Raw genomic sequence first — 22,265 nt, 5'->3', positions numbered from 1 at the left:
GTTTCCCTTCAAATCAGTACAGTGACAGTTGAGCTAACCATTTTTAATTAATAAAATACTAAAACTACAGTATCATATATCAATATTACAAACACATGCTTTTCATTAAATTTAGAAAAGTATGTTTTGAGGCTCTAGAAGCTCTCTGACCTACGTGGTATAATGAAAACATGCACGGAGCCTGGCATTGTTTAACAAGCATTAATTGAGCATCTATGCCCCAAGCTGGGACATGGTTATGGAGAATCCAAAAACATATAATACATGTGTAGGGAAGGAGGCAGAGAAATAACAGGCTATTATAATACAACGAGATATATGCTATAATAGAGATAATATAGAAAATGCTATGGGTTTCCTAAAGAATAAATAACTTTAGTTTTAGAAGTAAAAAGAATCTTCATAAAGGACATGATTTTCAACTAGGTTTTGACTGGCATACTTGCCAAATGAATTGTATGGTAGCTTGTACACTAAGGCAGAGAGTAATGAAAGGACACGGTACATTTAATAGTTTAATAGTGAGAACTTCAGTGGATGGAAGTAAGGAATAAAGATGAGAAAAACAGGTGTTGAGGTTTTAAAAAGAGGCAGAGTCAAGGTATTAAGATCCATTTAGTAGCTATGTGAAGTTAGATAAGTATGGTAATTTCATCTTTCACAACAGTATACGTAAAAAGGTTTACAAATGACAAAGATACAAATGTAGAGTCACGCACCCCTTAACGATGAGGACACGTTCTGAGAAATCCATCAGTAGGTGATTTTGTCATTCTGCACACGTCAGAGAGGACACTTGTGCAAATCCTGGCTATACGGTCTAGCCTATCGCTCCTAGACCACAAACATGCACTGAATACTATGGCAACTGTGACACAAATACTTATGTATTGTGTATGTAAACAAAAAAAGATACAGTAAAAACATGGTATCAAAGATAAGATGATACGCCTATACGGGGCACTTACCATGCGTGGAACTGGTAGGACCGGAAGTTGCTCTGAGTGGGCGGATGACTGAGTAGTGAGTCAATTATGAAGCCTGGGACACTACTGTGCACTACTGTGCACTTCGTAAACACTGTCCTTCCGACAGGGACAGAAATAGAATATCGAAGCTGTCCATGCTGCTTCATGGACAGGGATGTGGCTTGGACTGACTGTAATTATCCAGGACAAACTGGCTGGGTAAGGTGTGTATCACCTTAATGGTAACTGTCAGGAGGGAGCGAAAGGTGGCCTGAGAGTCAGTAGGAATGAGAAATCAAGATGGAGAGAGGAGGAACACAGGGGACTGCCATGGCCATGCAGTTTGGGCTATTGCACCTTGGAGCAGAAGTCAGATTAGAAACTTCTTGGTTTTCATAAAAAAAAAAAAAAAAAGAGGGTATAAACATGGAGAGGGTATAGAACTGAGAACTCAGTATTTTGACTTTGGAAAATTATTTGTGGTTCCACTGAGCATATCTGGCATAAAGGGCTCTTTCTGGCATTGAATTGATGGAAGAAATAAAACTTATCTATACTTTACATTATTACAACCTGAAAATACTTCTAAAATACAGGCACAGGCTGGTTCCACACTGCCACAGAAAGATTTACTAAAGTGGCAGTGACACTTACTTCCTATTCAATAGCTCCTGCGGACCTGTGTCCTAGTCCAGGCTCCCAGGTCCTCAACAAACAATTTATACCAATGAACTCTGAAGACCATCAAGCTAGATCTGGGAGGGCTGTGACACCCTCTGGTACACAGTGGTGGAGGGACAGGCTCCTCTGTGCTAAAACAGGTCAGGGGCTGACCCACTGGGATGTATGTAATCTGTGCACTTAAAATTGAGGTACTGTGAGTGTGAGGGAATCTATTCTAAGCCCCACAGATTTGCTCCCATTAGAGAAAAAAAAAGTCCTCCTGAACTACATATCCTCCCATTTCTGACAGGAAATCTCCACTCTACTCTCATGGGACCACCCTCGTATATGTGCTCCATTGTTGACCAAAAGGCTGTCCTTTTACTTCAGACAGTTTCTTGAAATTTAAGGCATTGCTTATATTACAAGGAAAAATAATCAACTGAGTAAGAATATTTTTCTAAAATTAAGTTGGTAATTTTACACAAGTATTTATTCTCCCCTCAAAACTATTTGCTGAACATTAAAATTCCAACAAAACAAAACAAAACAAAACAAAACAAGTCAATGAACAGGAAGAGACAAAGTAAGCAGATGAAATGCTTCAAGAACAACTTGTGGTGCAACTTGATGCCAAGTATCAGTGGAATTCCTAGGCAGAGGAGGGAAACAGCTTAACGAAGTCAGCACATTAACGACAGAGCTAGAGCATTCAGCTTGAAGTGAAACACCGACAGAACATCCATCTGAAATAATGGGGAGGGGAGGGGCAATGTGCCCTGGGACTTACATCCAGCAGGTGCAGTCCTATGTCATCAGCCACATGTAAATCTGAACTTAAACGCATTCTGCTCTGCTGATGTGTAAATGGGCTAATGTGAGTGAACAAGACACTTGAAAAAAAATCTGCGTTCTGAATTTGGCTAGGTCAGATAATGGTTAGCAATGGGTCTTCTGAATGAACTGAAAATATGTCAGATGGTCATGTTTTCATGATTTTACTTTTAACCTGTATTCTTTCATTCGATGTATCTAAAAGCCTTTTAGCCTCACAGGAAAAAAATTACTAAACAGTTGAACTAATTAGAATTTCATAAACAGAAAATATAAAATATTAAATTGGATTATTTAAAAATCTAATAATTATAGTGTTTAAAAATTAAATGTTGGTATCCTGTAATATGGAATTATGACATAAATGGTGATTTTAAAACCAGTTCCACAAAGTACAAATCTCAATGAATCAGAATCCTTAGGAAAAGGAGTATTATAATTACATTTTATTGTTAATTGGTGGTAATTCTTTAGGGTCACAAGCATGGTTTGGTTTAACCCTTCTTGAGGGGTTTACTTTTTACCCATAAAACCATCATGAGTCTGATGGCCATAAGATAAAAATTTTATTGTTTGGTGGTAACTTAAATAAATATTTACTGAACACCTTTGTGTGACATTCATTGTCTGAATAATCAAAAATCTTCTTTAAACTTTAGCAAGTTGAGTTTTGTTTTGGTTTTCATTTACTTCACTGATTCTTTTCAACTTTCACTTGGGCCATCTATCATTGAAGGATACCAGTTCCTGGGGTTCTAGTGAAATGAACCGGAAGGGTCGTCAAGGAACATGTACAAAGGACCCACGGACAAAGCCAAGGGGGACAGATTTATGATAAGGAGTAAAGCAGTAAGACAAGCTCTACGCAGAGCCCTGCTCACAGATAATGTTGCAGTAACACTGTGTTAAACTGCACTTCACTTACCTACCCAGGGCCTGGTTTAAGGCCCTGTATGCTTGGATTTCGTACCATTGACGACCGGGTAAAAGACCTCTCAATTTTGAATGCTGGTCATTATACTGGCGTTTTAGTTCAACCTAATAATTTTAAAATATAATAAAAATAGAGTAGATAATTAAAGTTCATTTTAAAACATCATATTAATTTCAAACATTTCAAACATCATTTTAGTAAGGTAGAGAGATTTTGTCTTTCAGTACTAAATTTGTTTCAGTTCATTTAAATATTTCTAATTTTTAAACTTTTTATTGAATTTATTGGGGTGACATTGGTTAATAAAATTACACAGGTTTCAGGTGTACAATTCTATAATACATCATCTATATATTATGTTATATGCTCACCATCCTAAGGCATCTACTCATCCTCACATTCCCTAAATTCCTAAATGCACATAAATAATTCTGTGTGATGATATAAGTTATATTGAGAAATATGCATACGATAAAATCCACAAACATTCAATGTACATGGAAATAAGTTTTGACAAATATGTATAGTCATAGAATCACCATCAGATTCAAGAATGTAGAACATTTTCAACGCCCTCAAATGTCCCTCCTATCCCTTTTCTGTTAATTGCCAGTACTGCTGACCCTGTTAACTAAAATAATCTGCAGTTTTGTGTTTGCTAGAATTCCATGTAAAAGTTATACAGCATGTAATTATGTCTGTCTTTTTTCATTTAACATAATGATTTTGGAATTCATTCATCAGTAGTTCATTCTTTCATGTTTATCCAGTCTGATAATCTCTGCTTTTTCTTTAGGATGTTTAGGCCATTCACGTGTAATGTGATTACTGCTATAACCTGGCTTAAATCTATAGCAGCAGAATCCACAGTCTTCTCAAGCACACATGTAACATTTTCCAGGACAGATTATGTGTTAGGTCACAAAACTAGTTTTAGAACTTTAAGAAGGTTGAAATCATACCAAGTATCTATTTCAACCACTAAAGCATGAAATTAAAAATCAGTAGCATGAGGAAAATGAATATTCATAAACATGTGGAAATTATCAAACACCTAAGCAACCAATGGGTCAAAGAAGAAATTTGAAAAATCAGTATCTTGGTACAAATGAAAATGGAAATCAAAATTATGGAATGCAGCAAAGTCAGTTCTAAAAGAAATGTTTAAAGCAATAAATGACCTAACTTTATACCTTAAGAAGACAAACTAAAGTCAAAGTTAGCAGAAGGAAGAAAACAACTAAGATGGGAACAGAAATAAATGAAATATAAACTAGAAAAAAATCATTGAAATTAACAATTCGTTTTAAAAAAATAAACAAAACTGACAAACTTTTGCTTAATAAAAAAACCTCAAATAAAATTATAACTGAAAGAGCTGATACTACCAAAATGCAAAGGATCCTAAGAGAGTTCTAGGAACAATTATATGCCCCAAAATTGAATAAACTCAAAATAAATAAATTCCAAGAAACATATAACCTACCAAATAAATAAATCATGAAGAAATAGAAAATCTGAATAGACCTAAAATAAGTAAAACAGATTGTAGTACTAATAAAAAAATCTCTATACAAAGAAAATTCCAGGACCAGACAGCTTCATTGGTGAATTCTACAAGCATTTAAGGAAGAACTAACACCAACCCTTCTCAAATGCTTCTGAAACATTGAAGAAGAGGGAACACATCCCAACTCATTTTAGGAGACCAGGAGTGCTCTCTTGCCAAAGCCAGATAAAGACAATATTCCTGATAAACATAGTTACAAAAATCCTCAACAAAATACAAGCAAACTGAATTGAACAGCACAGTAAAAGAACCATACACCGTGATTAAGTGGGATTTATCCCAGCAATGCAAGACTGGTTCAACATACATAAATCAATAAATGTAATACACCACAGTAACAGAATGAAGGATAAAAATCATATGATCATCTCAATAAATGAAGAAAAAGCATTTGACAAATTTAACACCATTTTATAGTAGAAAACGATTTTAAAAATTCAGTATAGAAGGAATGTACCTCAACATAATAAAGACCATGTAGACAAGCCTACATATAATATCATAGATGATTGTGAAGAGCTGAAAATTTTTCCTCTAAGATCCAGAACAAGACAAAGGTGCCCACTCCCTCCATTTCTATTCAACAAAGTACTGAAAGTCTTAGCCTGAGCAATTAAGCAAGGAAAAAAAAAAACATAAAAGGCATCCAAATCAGAAAGGAAGAAGTAAAATTATCTGTGTTTGCAAATGGCCTGATCTATATGTAGAAAACCCTAAAGACTCTATCAAAACAAAACAAAACAAAACAAAAACAAACAAAAAACCCTATTAGAACTAACAAACAAATTTAGTAAAGTTGCAAGACATAAAATCAGTAAGACCAAAAACTATAAAACTCATAGAAGGAAACCCAAACAGTAAACTCTGACATCACTCTTAGTCATATTTTTAAAATATACCTCCTCCAGCAAGATAAACAAAAGAAAAAAACAAATGGGACCACATGAAACTAAAAAGGTTTTGCACAGCAAAAAACCATCAACAAAAGGAAAAGACAACTTACCGAATGGGAAAAGATATTCGCCAATGATACATACAATAAGTGTTAATATCCAAAATACAGGGATGAGCAAAAGTAGTTTTATAGTTTGTTATATGGAAAAAGACATACAGGTTATAATTATTACAATAGCTTTAGAAACTCAAAAGAATATCACCATGGCACTTACGAGATTATACATAAGTATACTATGACATTGTGACATTCTTTTGAGTTAATAAAGCTTTTGAAATAATTATAACCTGTATGTCTTTATCCACAGGAATGAACTGTAAACCTACTTTTGTCTACCCCTCTATGTAAGGACCTCATACAACTTAACATCAAAAAAACAAAATATAATTAAAAAATGGACAGAAGACCTGAACAGACATTTTTCCAAAGAGGATATACAGTTAATGGATATACAGAAAAAATGCTCAACATCACTAATCATCAGAGAGATGCAAATTAAAAACAAAATGAATATTACTTCATACCTGTCAGAATGGCTATCATCAATAAATCAATAAACAACAAATTTTGGCGAGGAGATAGAGAAAAGGGAACCCTTGTGCACTGTTGATGGGTTGCAAATTTGTGCAGCCACTATGACAAATATGGAGGTTCTTCAAAAAATTAAAAGTAGAACTACCATATGACCCAGCACTCCCACTTCTGAATATTTATCCGAGGAGACCCAAAACACTAATTCAAAAAGGTATATATGCACCCCTGTTGGTTGCAGCATTATTTATAATACCTAACATATGGAAGCAACTTAAGCATCCATCAGTAGACGATTGGATAAAGATGACGTGGTACATATATATACAATGGAATATATTTCCCCTATGAAAAAGAAGGAATTTTTACCATTTGTGACAACACAGATGGACCTGGAGGGTGTTATGCTAACTGAAATAAGTCAGACACAGAAAGACAAATACCATGTGATTTCACTTGTATGCGAAATTTAAAAAACAAAATAAATGAACAAACAAAACTGAAACTCAGATTAAAAAACAAACTGATGGTTGCCAAGTGGGAGGAAAGTTGAGGAGCTGGGTGAAAAAGTCAAAGGAATGAAGAAGTAGAAATTGGTGATTCCAAAACAGTCATGGGGATGCAAAGTAGAGAACACAGAATATAGCCAATAATACGGTAATAACTACATGGTGTCAGGTGAGTACGAGATTTACTGGGTGGATCACTCTGTAAGTTATGTAAATGTCTAGTGACTATACTGTACACCTGAAACTAATATAATATTGAATGTCAACTAATTACAAAATTAAAATCTTTTAAAAACATACAAAATTCAGTTGTATTTCTATTCACTAACAACAAACTAGCCCCCGAAATTAGAAAAACAAACCCATTTTACAACAGCATCAAAGACAATTAAATACTTTGAATAAATTTAACAAAAGAGATAAAAGATCTTTACACTGAAAACTGTAAGATGATGAAAGGAATTAAAGAAACACAATTAAATGAAAAGATACTACATTTATTTATGGATTAGAAGAATTAATATTGTTAAAATGTCTTTAGTATCCAAAGTGATCTAAAGACTCAATGCAAGCCCTGTCAAAATTCAAACAGCATTTTTTATAGAAATGGAAAAATAATCCTAAAATTTCTGTGAAACCACAAGAGATCCTGAACAGCCAAATATTGAGATATCGAGAAACCTGGAAGCATCACAATTCCTTGTGTTAAACTACATTATGAAACTTTAGTAATTAAAACTAAAATTTGTATGGTATTTCCCTGGCTGGTGTGGTTCAGTTGGTTGGAGCATCATCCCATAAACCAAAAAAGATCACAGATTCTAGTCATTGAATTAGATATTATAATCATATCCCTTTTCAATGAGACCCAGAATTAACTATAGGGCATAAAACTACATTCCTATTAAAAGCAATGTCACACCAAAGGATATTACAAACCCAGCTTTCATCTGGTCTTCACAAAAGTCCCACAAGTGAACTACTTTTATACAAAGTCAGAATATATGCTATACATATTCAGACTGAGCTATTCAGATATATAATAAGCTTTTTTCCTGTAAAAAGCTCTCCTATAAAAAGTAAAATGCAAGTTCTGAGTGAAAGGAATTTCTGTTATGATTTTAATTTTTCATACACTAATTGAATGAAAAAAAGGGACTTATATTTTAAGCAGCTCTCAAGAATACTAGAGTTAACTATACCTTAAAGCTTAAAAAAGAAAACTAAATAAAAATGCTGTTAAGACATTAAAAATATAACATTTAAAGTAGAAAACTGATATAATGGGAAGACATTTTTGGTAGCTTAAAGAAACACTCTATTCAGTTCAATATTTACAGTTTTGGCTGTGTGTAAGGCATCTGTGAAAGGCACTGGATATACAAAGATAAGTTAAAGATATTTTCTGCCTAGTAAGAGTTTACAAAGATCAGGAAAAGATATGAGTATAAATGGCCACCAAGTAAATATTGGTGTTAAAATATTAACTTGGTTACAGTACACAGAAGTAAGAGAAGCTGAGAAATGATGAGACACTATGATTCTGGTGCAAGAGTAGACAGAGGGCCCTTCCTGGAAAGGCAAAGTAATGAAAAAGAGGCCCAGTTTGTAACACTGTGGAGCTACAGAATTTAAGTGACAAAGTAGATGTGGGGCTTATTGAAGAGAGAAAAGAAAAAAAATTACTCCAAAGCTTCCAGGCACTGAGAGAAGCAATCCAGAAATCCACTAAGAGAAGACAAGAATAGAAGTTCAAGGAAGAAGATAATTTGGATTGTTCTGTGTTAAAGGAATAATTTATAAACCAAGAACATAAATTGACAATGAGCAAGCTAAACAGAAAGTCAAAATTAAAAAGTTTCAAACCAAAGATCTTATTAATAATAAATGATAAATAATATATATTGAGTTCCTATAATGTTCCATGTGCAGTGCAGTGCTTACTACATATTACCTCATTAAATCCTCACAACAATGAAAAGGTAGATGTTACTACCCCATTTTACAGTTTAGAAAAATAAGGTTTAAAAGACTAAGTAGCATGTTGAATGTCACCAGACTGTAAGGTATAGAGCTGGGATTTTAATCTAGGTCTGCCTATCTCTAGAGCTTTTCTCTTAAAACTGAAAATTCTAGAGTCAACACACTAAATTGCTTCGTCGAGTAATCTGAAGTAGTCAGTTCTGTTAGGCTTATTTTTTGTATTTAAAAATGGGATGAGCCCTGGCTGGTGTGGCTCAGTGGACTGAGTGCCGGCCTATGAACCAAAGGGTCACCAGTTCCATTCCCGGTCAGAGCACATGCCTGGGTTGCAGGCCAGGACCCCAGTAGGGGGCGTGTGAGAGGTGACCACACACTGATATTTCTCTCCCATGCCTTCTCCCTCCTTCCCCTTTCCAAAATAAAGAAATAAATAAATTTTTTTAAAAAAATGGGATGAGTAAGAAAATCTAATTACAATAAAATAAAAAATAGTTCTCAAATTCAATGACCAATAACAGTTAGTATATAAACTCAAAGAAATTGACTATAATTCCTAGCAACTAGTTAATCCAATGAGAAGCAGCATGAATTGCCACTTTCAGTTTAGCTTTTAAAGATTCCCCTATGCAGTTTCCTGATAAGCCTAATTAAAGTTATGAGAAATTTTGTTGGAAAAAATTTTAGATTTTGAAGATAAGTGAACTTATTGTTTTAAGAAGTTGCATAACTACTCAAAAAAACAGTCTTCTGAAATCTATAATACTAATAACCTTTATACACAAAGGGCATGCTTTAGGAGAGAAAGCAGAAGAGTACACTTCTAACAAGTAACTTTCAAATTGGTAGGAAAGAAATTTTATTATATCCACTCACAAGAACCTGTCACATTTCCAAATTAAAACTTTATTAACTAGAATATAAAGAAAATTAACCTTTATTTGTGTCATAAACTGTGTTTTTAAAAGCAATATAAATAGTAAATAATCTTTTAAAAATATTTTAGAAAATATGCTTTAAAAATTCTACCCAACTGGGAAAAATAAACATTTCCTACTGTCTCTCAAAATCTAACTAAGCAGTTTCTCTACATTCTATAAGAGTATTCCTCCACTTCTCTTAACCTGGCAATTAATTATCCTTTGTCATATGTAATAACTTGAGGATTTTCAAAATTCCCTAAACCATATTCAGACAAATACCTTCTAATACTCACCGTGCCCAATGACAACAGTTGCTCTAGGTAGTATTAGTTATAAATAAAATAGACATGATGTAGCAACTATTAGATTAAATAAACAAAATTATATTATCTTTTCTTGGTCTTTTGTTTTTCATTAAAATGAATCAACTTATATATAAATATATCACATCAATTTCTTATAAATTTTCAAATACTCTTTAAAATCCAAATGGTAAGGAGTAAATGAGGTCCTGGTCAAGATGTGGGCACAGGCAAACACGGCTCACCTACTCGCACAACCACAGCAAAAATTACAACTAAACTACAAAATAACTATCACCCAGACTTGTAAGCAAATAAATAACTTATACGCATAACCATGGACATGAACTAAGGGGTGGATTGCCGGAGGGAATGGGGGTACTGGGGTGAGGGGGACGAAGAGGGAAAAATCGGGACAACTGTAATAGCATAATCAATAAAATATATTTAAAAAATAAAATCCAAATGGCTTTAAAAATACTACCAATATTTTACCTATTGAAATTAATTTAGGTGAGAAGAAGAAAGCTTTTGAAAGTAAATATATATAAAGGTTAACTTTAAAATACTTTTTATTATTCAAGAAATTGATTTTAAAAAATTAACAAATTATCATTGGGGGAATACATCTAATCAGGGAAAAAGCAAAACTAAGGATTTGGAAAAGGAGGGAGCCAGCATACCTCCTTTCACTCAGGAAGCATGAAAACCACTGCCCATTTTAAAATGACATAAAGCATATGTGAAAAAGCCAGTTTCTCCTGCCAGCAAATAGCCTAAATGTTAAGTAAACCAAAGGCTGGAAGGGATTAGTTGAAATGTCAAAGACAACCTTTTACTTTTACCTGCTCATCCTTATAAACTCATTCTCATCCCTCGGGCATGCTTTCCAAACAAATAGTTTCAATGTGCAGCAGCAAAAGGCCGATGGCAAGCTCTGCCATCTTGTAACTGTCAAAGAGATTAGTCTTTGATCTATTTGGGAGGTCATGTCCACATTCACATTAGCTGTGCAGTCCAACGATATTATACCTGTTGACCAATGCTTCTTAAATGCCTAATGAGGCAGACAGTTTAAAGTATTGGAAGTTAACTGTGAATGTTTTTTTCTAAGTTTTGGCAGAAAGTAAACAGCATAAACTGAGCAAGTGTGGTTTAGAAAAATGATCTTTTAGACCAGTTAACATTACTTTTCAAATACATTTTACAAGGCTTTCCCAAAATAGAAAGCTATATTTAATTGTACTCTCTGGAAGAGATTTAAACCAGTTGGTGCCCACCCCTCCCCAATAAATTAGTGTATGTGTAATTTTGGAGGAGTTTGTGAACAGCAGAGAGACGGCAAATTATTTTATCAGAGGTTGCAAACTGACGGGCCAAAGTTTGTTTTGCAAGGCCCTTACTGTAGCTTAAAATAATGTGAGCTGTTTGCCAACCCTCAATTAGTTCATTCATTTAAATAATCTGTTTAACTTCCATAGTGGCTTCAGTTTTGCAACCTATTGATTCAGATGTTGCATTAATTCATAAAATACTTTTTTTCATAACTGGAGTTCAAAGTTCACACAGAATAAAAAAAAATACTCTTAATGTGGTAGATTCTAGACAACTGAAAATACTTCTGCATCAAAAGCTAACCTGATATAAGTAGAGATGAGATCCTGAATAGCAAAAAAGAGATGAAGCAATACTGAAGTGGTACTCAGAGAATTATGTAAAAGTACCCATATAGCATATAGGCAGGAGTTATATGGTTTTGAATTCTGATTTTACCATTACATTACAATATACATGAGATCAAACAATATGCTCCTGAAGTCCCTCAATGACTCAGTTTTACTGGAGACAGTATAAGTAGTGTACTACTGATAGTAGTAGTACATATGAAATAACCAAAAACATTATATTATATACGTCAACAAGAAACTGAAATCATGATTTTGAATATTAGATTTTTTCAACATAGTCAAACCCAACAGTATCGGGCTTAAATAGCTCTCTTCAAGAGTAGCCTTTTATAAATTTTATAAGTAGCTTCTGAAGAAATAAAGGGTGTGATACACATAATTGGAACTATAAATGCATCTCTTCACTTTACTACTGCCTCATGTCCCAATTCATATAAATATGCATTATTATTTCAGTAATAAATGCCTCCCTAAAAGCAATCAATATAGGCAGACTACATATTTTTTCTTGTATGTCAGCTCTACCACAAGAGTTCAAGCCTTAAAATAAGACTAAGAACAAATAATCAGCTAAACTTAGTAATTAAAAATATTAAGAAAACTTTGCTTCAGAAAAATAAACACATTTGTCTAGCAAACACTCAAGAAGAATAGTTTTATCCTGAGCCAAGATACAGAACCTAAAACATAAACATTTATAGCAAACCAAATCTGGAAGACAGAGACTGTGCATTAGAGGCATTTACCGCTCCATAGCCTCACAGTGTAAACACTTTTATCAGGGTATCACAATATAAATTCCAATGGTTAGAGTTGTAACTCAGCATAAGATCTTGTATGTGAAATAATTTAGCTAGATAAAAGGAATATAACTGGTTTTATTTCATCTGGCACATTTTCAAGATTTCTGAAACACCAAGTTAACCAAATATAGTATACATTTTTTTAAATGGGGAAAAATGGGTTTCTGCCAAGAGTTAAGAAGCCAGGCTCCCTTTTAGATTTAAATTTTTTTTTAAAAAGGCACAGTAGAAATGGTTTTCAATTGTTATGTACTTTCCTTGTTATGTTAGGAATTGACCAAAATAATCTACCAAGAAATAAAAATCAAGAAATAGTAACAGACATAGTAACAGTAATATAACTTAACTCACATATGCTTTCGGGCTGCTTTGAATAAATTTTTTTCTTTTTTGCAGAAAAGTCTGTATTAAACTTTGTATTATAAATTGTCAGTAATGAAAAAAATAGCCTAAAATTTTCAAATACAAGAAAAAGAGCCAAATATATCCCCCTTAAATAGGCATCTCTTGTTTTCAACATACATACAGGGTGGGGCCAAAGCAGATTTATGGTTGTGAGGCATGAAACACAACAGAGCTACTGTAAAAATCATCACCTGCATGTCTTTTTCCGCACGAACAACTGTAACCCTACTTTTGCCCCTCCCTGTATGTATTGAACACATTCAGCCTCACCTGGTTATAATTTAACTACTACCCAGAATAGTTTAGTAACACTTAAACAATCTTAAATAAATGCTGTAGATAATAATAATGCAAAATCAGCATTAGATTTCATTTTTTTAACCATAAAAACAATTTGTCAAGATAAGAAAAGAACACAGGGATAAAAAAACAGAAATTAGTATGTTTCTATTAAAAGGTAAAAAAAGACAGTTAATACTTTAAGACATGCAAAAAACCTTAATTTTAATATGCTTATTCTATAGAGGGCTAAATTAAAAAAATCTTAAAAAGAGTAATAGGCTTTGTGGCAATTTAGTTGGGCTATCTACAATAAAATATTGTCTAAATAAATCTGAAAATGCTTAAATTATCTACCATCTGTAGTAAATGCCATATGTACATATATGTCCCCTCTTATTCTATAGCCCAGGGGTGTCAAACTCATTTTCACCAGGGGCCACATCAGCCTCATGATTGCCTTCAAAGGCCTGAATGTATTTTCAGCTCCTTAACAGTTAAGGAGTAGTTAGTTACATTTATACAGTCCTAAAATTATGCCAGCCCTTTGAAGGCAGCCACCAGGCTGGTGCGGCCCCTGGTGAAACTCAGTTTGACACCCCTGCTCTAGCCCATTTTAAGGGAAGGAGGTATAATGAAAAAAGCACATGGCACAGAGACAAGGCTTTGAGGCTTAGTAATTGTCTGACCTTGAACAAATCACAATACGCCTGATTTAGCTTCTTTTCTCCATTTATTCCTCTGTAAATGAAAGAAAACACTCCTGCCAAGCTTATCTCATAGAGTTGGTTGAAGAAATAAATGACAATGGACATGAAACAGTAAAGCATCATATATTAGAGGTAAGTGGGGAGTCATTATTTATCCCCCATTTCTAAAACCCACTGTAGGTTTGGGTGGGTTTTACGTTCTGTCATCATGTGTTGCTGCATATATGGGGGGGGGCAAAAATTTATAGTTGTTAGTATGTGAAACAGAGTTTATTCTTGTATCATTATTTATCAACCGTATTTATTTGTATTATAAATGTAAACCTACTTTGCTCACCCTTGTATCTGAAAAACAAAAAACAAAAAACAAAAAACGATAGAGGCAATGTAGGCCATCTAGCCAGTGCTGGCCATCCACTTCAGGCTGTTCACCTCAAATTAGGGTTTTCACATTTGTATCAACTCTCTCTGAAACTGTTTAACCTAGTTACTCTCTATATAGACACATTATTTTACGTGACTTATAAAGTAAGTTTCTTCGGCTTATGGAATGGCTACTTTTTTGCCAAGTATCAATGAAAGGACATATGTATACTAGCAGGATACACAGAGTTCAGTATTTAGTTTTGAGACACTTTTTTCTAAATGACTTCTGCAATTGATATTATTTTTTCTGAGAAATTGTAACACTGGCACTCTTTAATATCCTTCATAATGTTTTTTAAAGATTTTATTTGTTGATTTTTAGATAGAGGGGAAGGGAAGGAGAAAGAGTGGGAGAGAAACATCAATGTGTGGTTGTCTCTCATGCGCCCCCCACAGGGGACCTGGCTGCAACCCAGGCATGTGCCTTGACCAGGAATTGAACCAGTAACTCTTTGGTTCACAGGCCGGTGCTCAATCCACTGAGCCATACCAGTCAGGGCTCCTTCGTGGTATTTTTTTTTTTATCACTTTGCAACCTATGAGCTGTATTTAAAGCAGAACTATATAAAATATGTAAGTGGTGTAATCTATAGAGTGAGTACACGATTGGTCCTCTATTAGTCTAAATATGATTCATATCTTATAATCTAGAACTTCCTTTGTTAAAGTCATGAGACTTTTAACATTATGAGAGCCAAATAACTATGAATAAACCCTTTTAGCAAAAAAAAAAACCCACATAATGAAATATTATCTTACATAACAGAGCAAGTTGAGGCTGTAAATGGAAACCTAGGCTCTTAAAGGAATGAACCAATATTAAAAGGCTTTGTTAGTGCTGCATTCAGCAAGTGACAGAGACCTCCACCTTCTCCTCCATAACCAACCCTAGAGGATGGCAAGATCTCTCACAGAAGAGGCTTACGGATGCTAGAAGATACAATAAGTACTGTGCCTTGAGGAGGTTGCACACAAGCTTGGAGGCAATGGCAGGCATAGACAGTGGAAGATAACCCCAGTGAGAGGAAGCTCAGATTCAGAATTACATGATTACATTAAATGCTGTGACATTTAAAAATGAACATAAGCAAGAGAAAGTATACAAGTAAAAAAAAGATTACATGAATACTTGAAATACACTTAAAACTATAAAATTCTGTTTATCATCTCCATGGCTCAACAAATGAGGCATCTTGCCATCTACATTTTTATTAATACATTCGAATGTATCTTTCAAACATAGATACTCTTTTTTAAAAAAAAATCACTTTCTAACTCAACAATATTGTTACGAATGTTTGATGCAGAGCTTCACAAATGTAAATGTAGAGATAAAGAATATAGGATCATAATACTTTAAAATACTTGATCTTAGAAAGTAATGAAAAATTCTGGTTTCAGGAAGGCCAAAAAAAAAAAAAAAGACAGTTCTTCTTCCCTTGCCTCTTAAAAACTAACCCAAAATTAAAAGACAAATGAGAAAGCGAAATACAGTCTCCATCTTCAATTAAACCAAGGGACATCTGTAACCTCAAACCCCTGTACCTGAACGTGAAAAGCAGGTGGGCCAATGGTAAATGACAAAGAAGGGAGGTAAACGGTCAAACTGAAGTAGCCACAGAACTATTGATGGGAAATAAGCCAGTTAGGCCAGCCGGAGTCTAGAGAGAGTCAGGAAATAGATGCACAGGGAAACCTTTGGGAGATGTACACTACACAGATGAAACAGTAAACAAAAATCGGAAGAAGATCTGAGACCCAAGAAACTTGGGATCTAGCACAGAAGACATGCAAATCAAGACCCTCGGATGACAGCCAAGGGGAAACCTCGGGATGCTGGCAGTTAAGTGGGCTGAAAGAGTGACTTACTTAGTCCTGATTGAAGGAGGGGATCAGGAGGGACTGAAGGAGGGATGCCTTCAGGAGGAAAAGAAGAAGAACTGACCTGCTATCTGTCAGGTCTGATAATAAAATTACATTGAGAGGCATTGCACAGATTTACTAAAGGAAGACAGAAGACTTATTTAAAGATCTTTTGTAAAAAAAGAAAAGACATAAAAAAATCCAAGGAAAGAAAGCAATCATTTGACTATAGTGAACAATATTTTCATAGTTATCATAATGTATGTTGGCTATAAATTTAATACAAACTTTTGATAACATTATCTGGGAGTATAAAAAAAGAGAAAGGTAAAGTAAGCTAAATTATTATCGCATATAGGAAGTAAATAAAGTCTAAACCTGATTAAACAAAGATAAAATATGGAGGTAAAAATACCAGATAAAATAGGTAAAAGAAGTAAAAGTCACTGCTCCTCAGAAGCAGGGGCTGGGAATGGGGTAGAAGCCAAGGGCTGTTGCTATAAGAAGCAATCTGCTGTATTTAGCATAAATTAGGCCCTTAGGAAAAGCTTTATTGGACTTCTTTCAACTTGACAAAAATAATTTTAAAAGATTCATTTTAATTCATGACACGCGCTTGTATATCTTACTATAAAGCAATGGTGTTAAACCAGAAGATGCTGGCATGGCAAAGTCTAAAGACATTTTTTGTTGTCACAGCTGGTGGAAGAAGGGTTTGCTACTGGCATCTAAACATCCTACCACACCCAGGATACCACTCACAGCAAAGAATTATCCTGCCCAAAGTGTCATTAGTGCCAAGCTTGAAAAACCGTGCTATAAAGTAATTTCAGGCAACAAATTTGGAAATTTTGATGTGATAGGGAAATAAGTTGTGCAGCTTATTATATTCCCAGGCACCTCGAGGCTATTTGGCCCTCAGTCGAAAGCAGAAACCGAACTCATTCCCAAGGCATCAAAAGTTTACTCTCCGTGAAAAGCAAGAAAGACACGTTAGAAACAACAGGCAGTGATGTCTAATACAGCTTATGTTCTCTGAGACCCTGAAGTTTTACAGTTGGAAAAATATCTAATGACACACTCACTTGAAGTCCATCTGCATATCTACACCCTCAAGAGTGGCCTTTAGGGGGATCTAAGTAAATATATTAAAATCTACTACAACCAAAATTCTACTCTGGAAAGAAAAATTAAAGTTATTTCAAGAGAAGTTTAAAAACAACTCTACTGCTTCTCTTGAATCAGTGCTGCTGATTATGGCCTGGGCCAGCGGAAGTAGTTAAGTGTCAAACAACCTTACAAGCCCCAAGGTGGTAATTTCACTTTTAAGGCCTTCCACCTATTACGAGAGCCAAAGTGAAATACAAAGGTCAACAAAGTTCTTGTTCTCTCTCCAAAAATAAATAAAGAAATAAAAAGAACACAAGAACATAACTGCAGAATTTTTCAAAAACAAAAGTTTTTGTTGGTTTCATGACTTTTTTCCTAATGAAATACAATGACATGAGTATTGAGAGAAAAAGAAAGAGGCTATTAACCAAACTTTTAAAATTTTGTTAACTTTTAAAAATTTTTATTTTTCAATGACAGTTTACATTCAATACTATTTTGTTATTTAGTTTCAGGTGTACAGCATAGCGGTTAGACAATCATATCCTTTACAAAGCAATCCCCCCAATATTTCAAGCACCCACTGACACCACACACACTTATGATGATATTATGGACTATATTCCCTACGCTGTACTTTATATTTTGTAACTACCAATTTGTACTTCTTAATCATTTTACCTTTTTCACCTAGTCCCCCAACCTCCCTCCCTTCTGGCAACCATCAATCTGTGAGTCTGTTTCAATTTTGTTTGTTCGTTTATTTTGTCCTTTAGATTCCACATATAAGTCATATGGTATTTGACTAAAGTTTTGTGATTTTACGTGCTTCCTCCCCTGATCCCAAAACATTCCTTTAAGATATATGGGATCTTTAAAAAATTTATAAATTAAAAATATCTCAGCAATTCATCCATTTATTTTATTTTTATGTTTGTTTTTCAGGAGGGATAGGAACAAAGGATTTAGTTATTCTCATTTTTCACTTTAAAGGAATATTACAAATTATCAACCTAGATGGCATACTTAGATTTAAATAATATTTTAATTTTAGTTCATGGATTGGAAGAATTAATATCATCAAAATGTCCATACTACCCAAAGCAATTTACACATTCAATGCAATTCCTATTAAAGTACCAATGGCATATTTCACAGACATAGAACAAACACTTCAAAAATTTATATGGAATTATAAACGACCCCGAATAGCTGCTGCAATATTGAGAAAGAAGAGTAAAGTAGGAGGGATCACAATACCCGACACTAAACTATATTACAAGGCTACTGTAATCAAAACAGCCTGGTACTGGCATAAAAACAGGCACATAGACCAATGGAACAGAACAGAGAGCCCAGAAATAAGCCCAAGTCTCTATGGTCAATTAATATTTGACAAAGGAGGCAGCAATATAAAATGGAATAAAAATAGCCTCTTCAACAAATGGTGTTGGGAGAACTGGACAGCCACGTGCAAAAAAAATGAAACTTGAGCACCAACTTACACCATATACAAAAATTAATTCAAGGTGGATAAAAGACTTAAATATAAAACATGACACCATTAAAGTCCTAGAGGAGAACGTAGGTAAGAAAATCTCAGATATTTCACGAAGAGACTTTTTTACTGACGTGTCCCCTAGAGCAAGGGACATAAAGGAAAGAATAAACAAATGGGACCTCATCAAAATTAAAAGCTTCTGCACAGCTAAAGAAAACAGTATGAAAATTAAAAGAGAACCAACTGTATGGGAAAACATATTTGCCAATGACACCTCAGACAAGGGTCTAATCTCCAAAATATATAGAGAACTTACACGAGTGTACTCTAAGAAGACAAGGAATCCAATTAAAAAGTGGGCAAAGGACTTGAATAGACACTTCTCCAAGGAGGACATACAGAGGATCCAAAGACACATGAAACGATGTTCAATATCACTAGCTATCAGAGAGATGCAAATTAAAACCACAGTGAGATACCACTTCACACCAGACAGAATGGCCATCATAAACAAAGCAACAAACAACAAGTGTTGGAGAGGTTGTGGAGAAAAGGGGGACCCTAGTGCACTGTTGGTGGGACTGCAGACTGGTACAACCACTATGGAAAGCAATATGGAACTTCCTCAGAAAACTAAAAATGGATCTGCCTTTTGACCCTGCAATTCCACTACTGGGACTCTATCCTAAGAATACTAAAACACCAATTCAAAAGAACCTATGCATCCCAATGTTCATAGCAGCACAATTTACAATAGCTAGATGCTGGAAGCAACCTAGATGCCCATCAGTAAATGAATGGATCAAAAAAACTATGGTACATTTACACGATGGAATTCTATGCAGCAGAAAGAAAGAAGGAGCTCCTACCCTATGCAACAGCGTGGATGGAGCTGGAAAACATTATGCTAAGCGAAACAAGCCAGGCAGTGAAAGACAAATACCATATGATCTCACCTTTAACAGGAACCTAAATAACAAAACAAAGAAACAAGCAAAATGTAACCAAAGACACTGAAATAGAGGACAGGCTGATGGTGACCGGAGGGGAGAGAAGAGGGAATTTAAGGGGAAAGTGGGAAGGGTTCACAGGAACAAACTTAAAGGACACATGGTCATAGACTAAGGGGAGAGTGGTAATGGGAGGGAAGGGGGGTGGGTGGGAGGGGGAACTGGATTGGGAGTAAAAAGGAGAAAACTGTATATGAACAATGATTAATAAAATAAAATAAAATAAAATAAAATAAAAAAATAAATAAAAATAAAGGAGTATTACAAATTATCAACCTAGATGGCATACTTAGATTTAAATAATATTTTAATTTTAGAATGTCAAAATGTACTTAGAACCTGATTTAATCATACTTTTGGCCAAACTATTATTATTATTATTATTATTATTACTATTACTATTACTACTATTACTACTATTTTTATCCTCACTTGAGGGCATGCTTATTGGTTTTAGAGACAGGGCAAGAGAGGGAGAGACAGAGAGAAAGATGTGACACTGATGTGAGAGAAACATCAATCAGTTGCCTGGCTGCCTCTCCTACACACCCCGTCCAGGGACCAAACCCACAGCCTGGGCATGTGCCCTGACCAGGAACTGAGCCTGCAACCTTTTTTTGGTTTATAGGCCAACGCCAAACAACTGAGCCACACTGGCCAGGGCCCAGACTATCTTTTTAAAAATAAAGCTAAAAAAAGAAAGTTTTCTGAGAAAGAAAAAAAGGTTTAAATAATTGAAGATAAACTCATTCTAGATTTTCAGAGGCAACCGGTTTTTCTTTCATATCTGTGATTTGGCCTAAGTGTTTCCAACAATTTCAACAGCAAATTGCTGGACTCACAAATGTCGGAGTTCAGTGTTGTGGCCCTTTAAGTTTACGTGCACGGCCGTCTGTTCCCCTGGAGCCACATGTTATTATCCAGGCAGGTTTCTGTATCAGATGCTACACTGTAACAAGAACTCCGCTACACTCTGCCTCAGGCTCTATTCCTGGATTTGGTTTCCCATAATTTACAATAAAATCTCAAATCCTTAAAATGACATACAGGGGCCCTAAATGACTTGACTTCTTAATACCTCTCTCAACCTCTATTCACATGTCACCCTCCCCAAACTCATTCTCGACCTCAGCTTCTTTCAGTCCTTGGAAACTGCTATCCTCCTTCACACCATAGGGCCTTAGCATATGCTGTTCTCTCGGCTGAAAACACTCTTATCCATTCTTTGCACCCATATAACTCCCAGCCTTCTTCCCACTGTCAGCTGAGATATCACTTCCTCAGGAAGTCTTTCTTATCCCCCCAAAAGAGGACAGGATCCTGTTATACACTCTCTGAGTTCCTGTGGCTTTCTCTTACAGCTTTCATCACAACTGTGAGTAACTGTTTCTTCTTATATTAATGTTCATATTCTTCACCAGACTGTAAGCTCCATGAGACAAGGGGCTATAACTAGGGCAACACTATGTCACCAAAGTCTATTAAGTTACTGGTAGTCTAGCCAGATATTCAGAAAATAGTTGTTTAAGAATAGTTAAGATTATTCTGAATAATCTTAATAATCTGTATAGGTTTATAATCTGGCCTTTGATGAGGCCATTCCACTTCATCAAATGTTTGTATGTTTGAATCTCAATGTACACAACATTCATATCTTATCTTTCTGGCTCCTCCATCTATTTTAGGAAAATCTGTAAAGGTAAATGAATATTTGGATGGAAAGTGAAAGGTGTTGCTCAACCTCACCTTCCCTAAGCAACTGAACACCCAGATTATAACCCACCAAAACATTCTGTTAAATGTTTGAGTCCTTTACTAAATGATGGATATCAGACTTCCAGCCAAGATGGAGGTGTAGGTAGATACACTTTGCCTCCTTGCACAACCAAAAGAAGGACAGCAAATTTAAAAAACAAAAAATAACCAGAAGAGCCAGAAAGTAAAACTGTATGGAAGTCCAACAGCTGAGGAGTGAAAGAAGAAACATTCATTCAGACTGGTAGGATGGGTGGACACAGGCAGCCAGGGCGGAGAGAACGCCCAGCAAGGCAGCAGATGGAGGACTGGGAGGGCAAGGCGAAGGCTGGCTACTGGGTGCTCCCACATTTGCGTACAGATAAACTGGGGGGAACAACTGGGGAGCCAGACAGATCATGCAATCCAGGGTTCCAGTTCAGGGAAATAAAGCCTCAAAACCTCTGGCTGTAAAAATATGTGGGAGTTGTGGTGGCAGGAGAAACTCCCAGCCTCACAAGAGAGTTTCTTGGAGAGACCCACAGGGTCCTAGAATGTACACAAGCT

The 22,265-nt window shown here is 35.1% G+C and overlaps 1 protein-coding gene across 2 annotated transcripts in view; it reads right to left on the bottom strand.

Moving 5' to 3' along the window:
• Nucleotides 1–22,265, bottom strand: part of BRIP1 (BRCA1 interacting helicase 1) — a 116,880-nt gene that overhangs the window by 13,834 nt on the left and 80,781 nt on the right. For both annotated transcript variants that reach the window (XM_045836825.1, XM_045836826.1), the window contains exon 17: nt 3,391–3,503. In XM_045836825.1, coding sequence (XP_045692781.1) covers nt 3,391–3,503 — 113 coding nt within the window. The remainder of the gene's footprint in view (nt 1–3,390; nt 3,504–22,265) is intronic.

Source organism: Phyllostomus hastatus, unplaced genomic scaffold, assembly GCF_019186645.2.
Source record: "Phyllostomus hastatus isolate PE091 unplaced genomic scaffold, TTU_PhHast_1.1 phas_contig_210, whole genome shotgun sequence".
Taxonomy (NCBI): Eukaryota; Metazoa; Chordata; class Mammalia; order Chiroptera; family Phyllostomidae; genus Phyllostomus; species Phyllostomus hastatus.
Note: the sequence above shows the minus strand (reverse complement) of the source record. Positions and strands in the feature narration are given on the sequence as shown.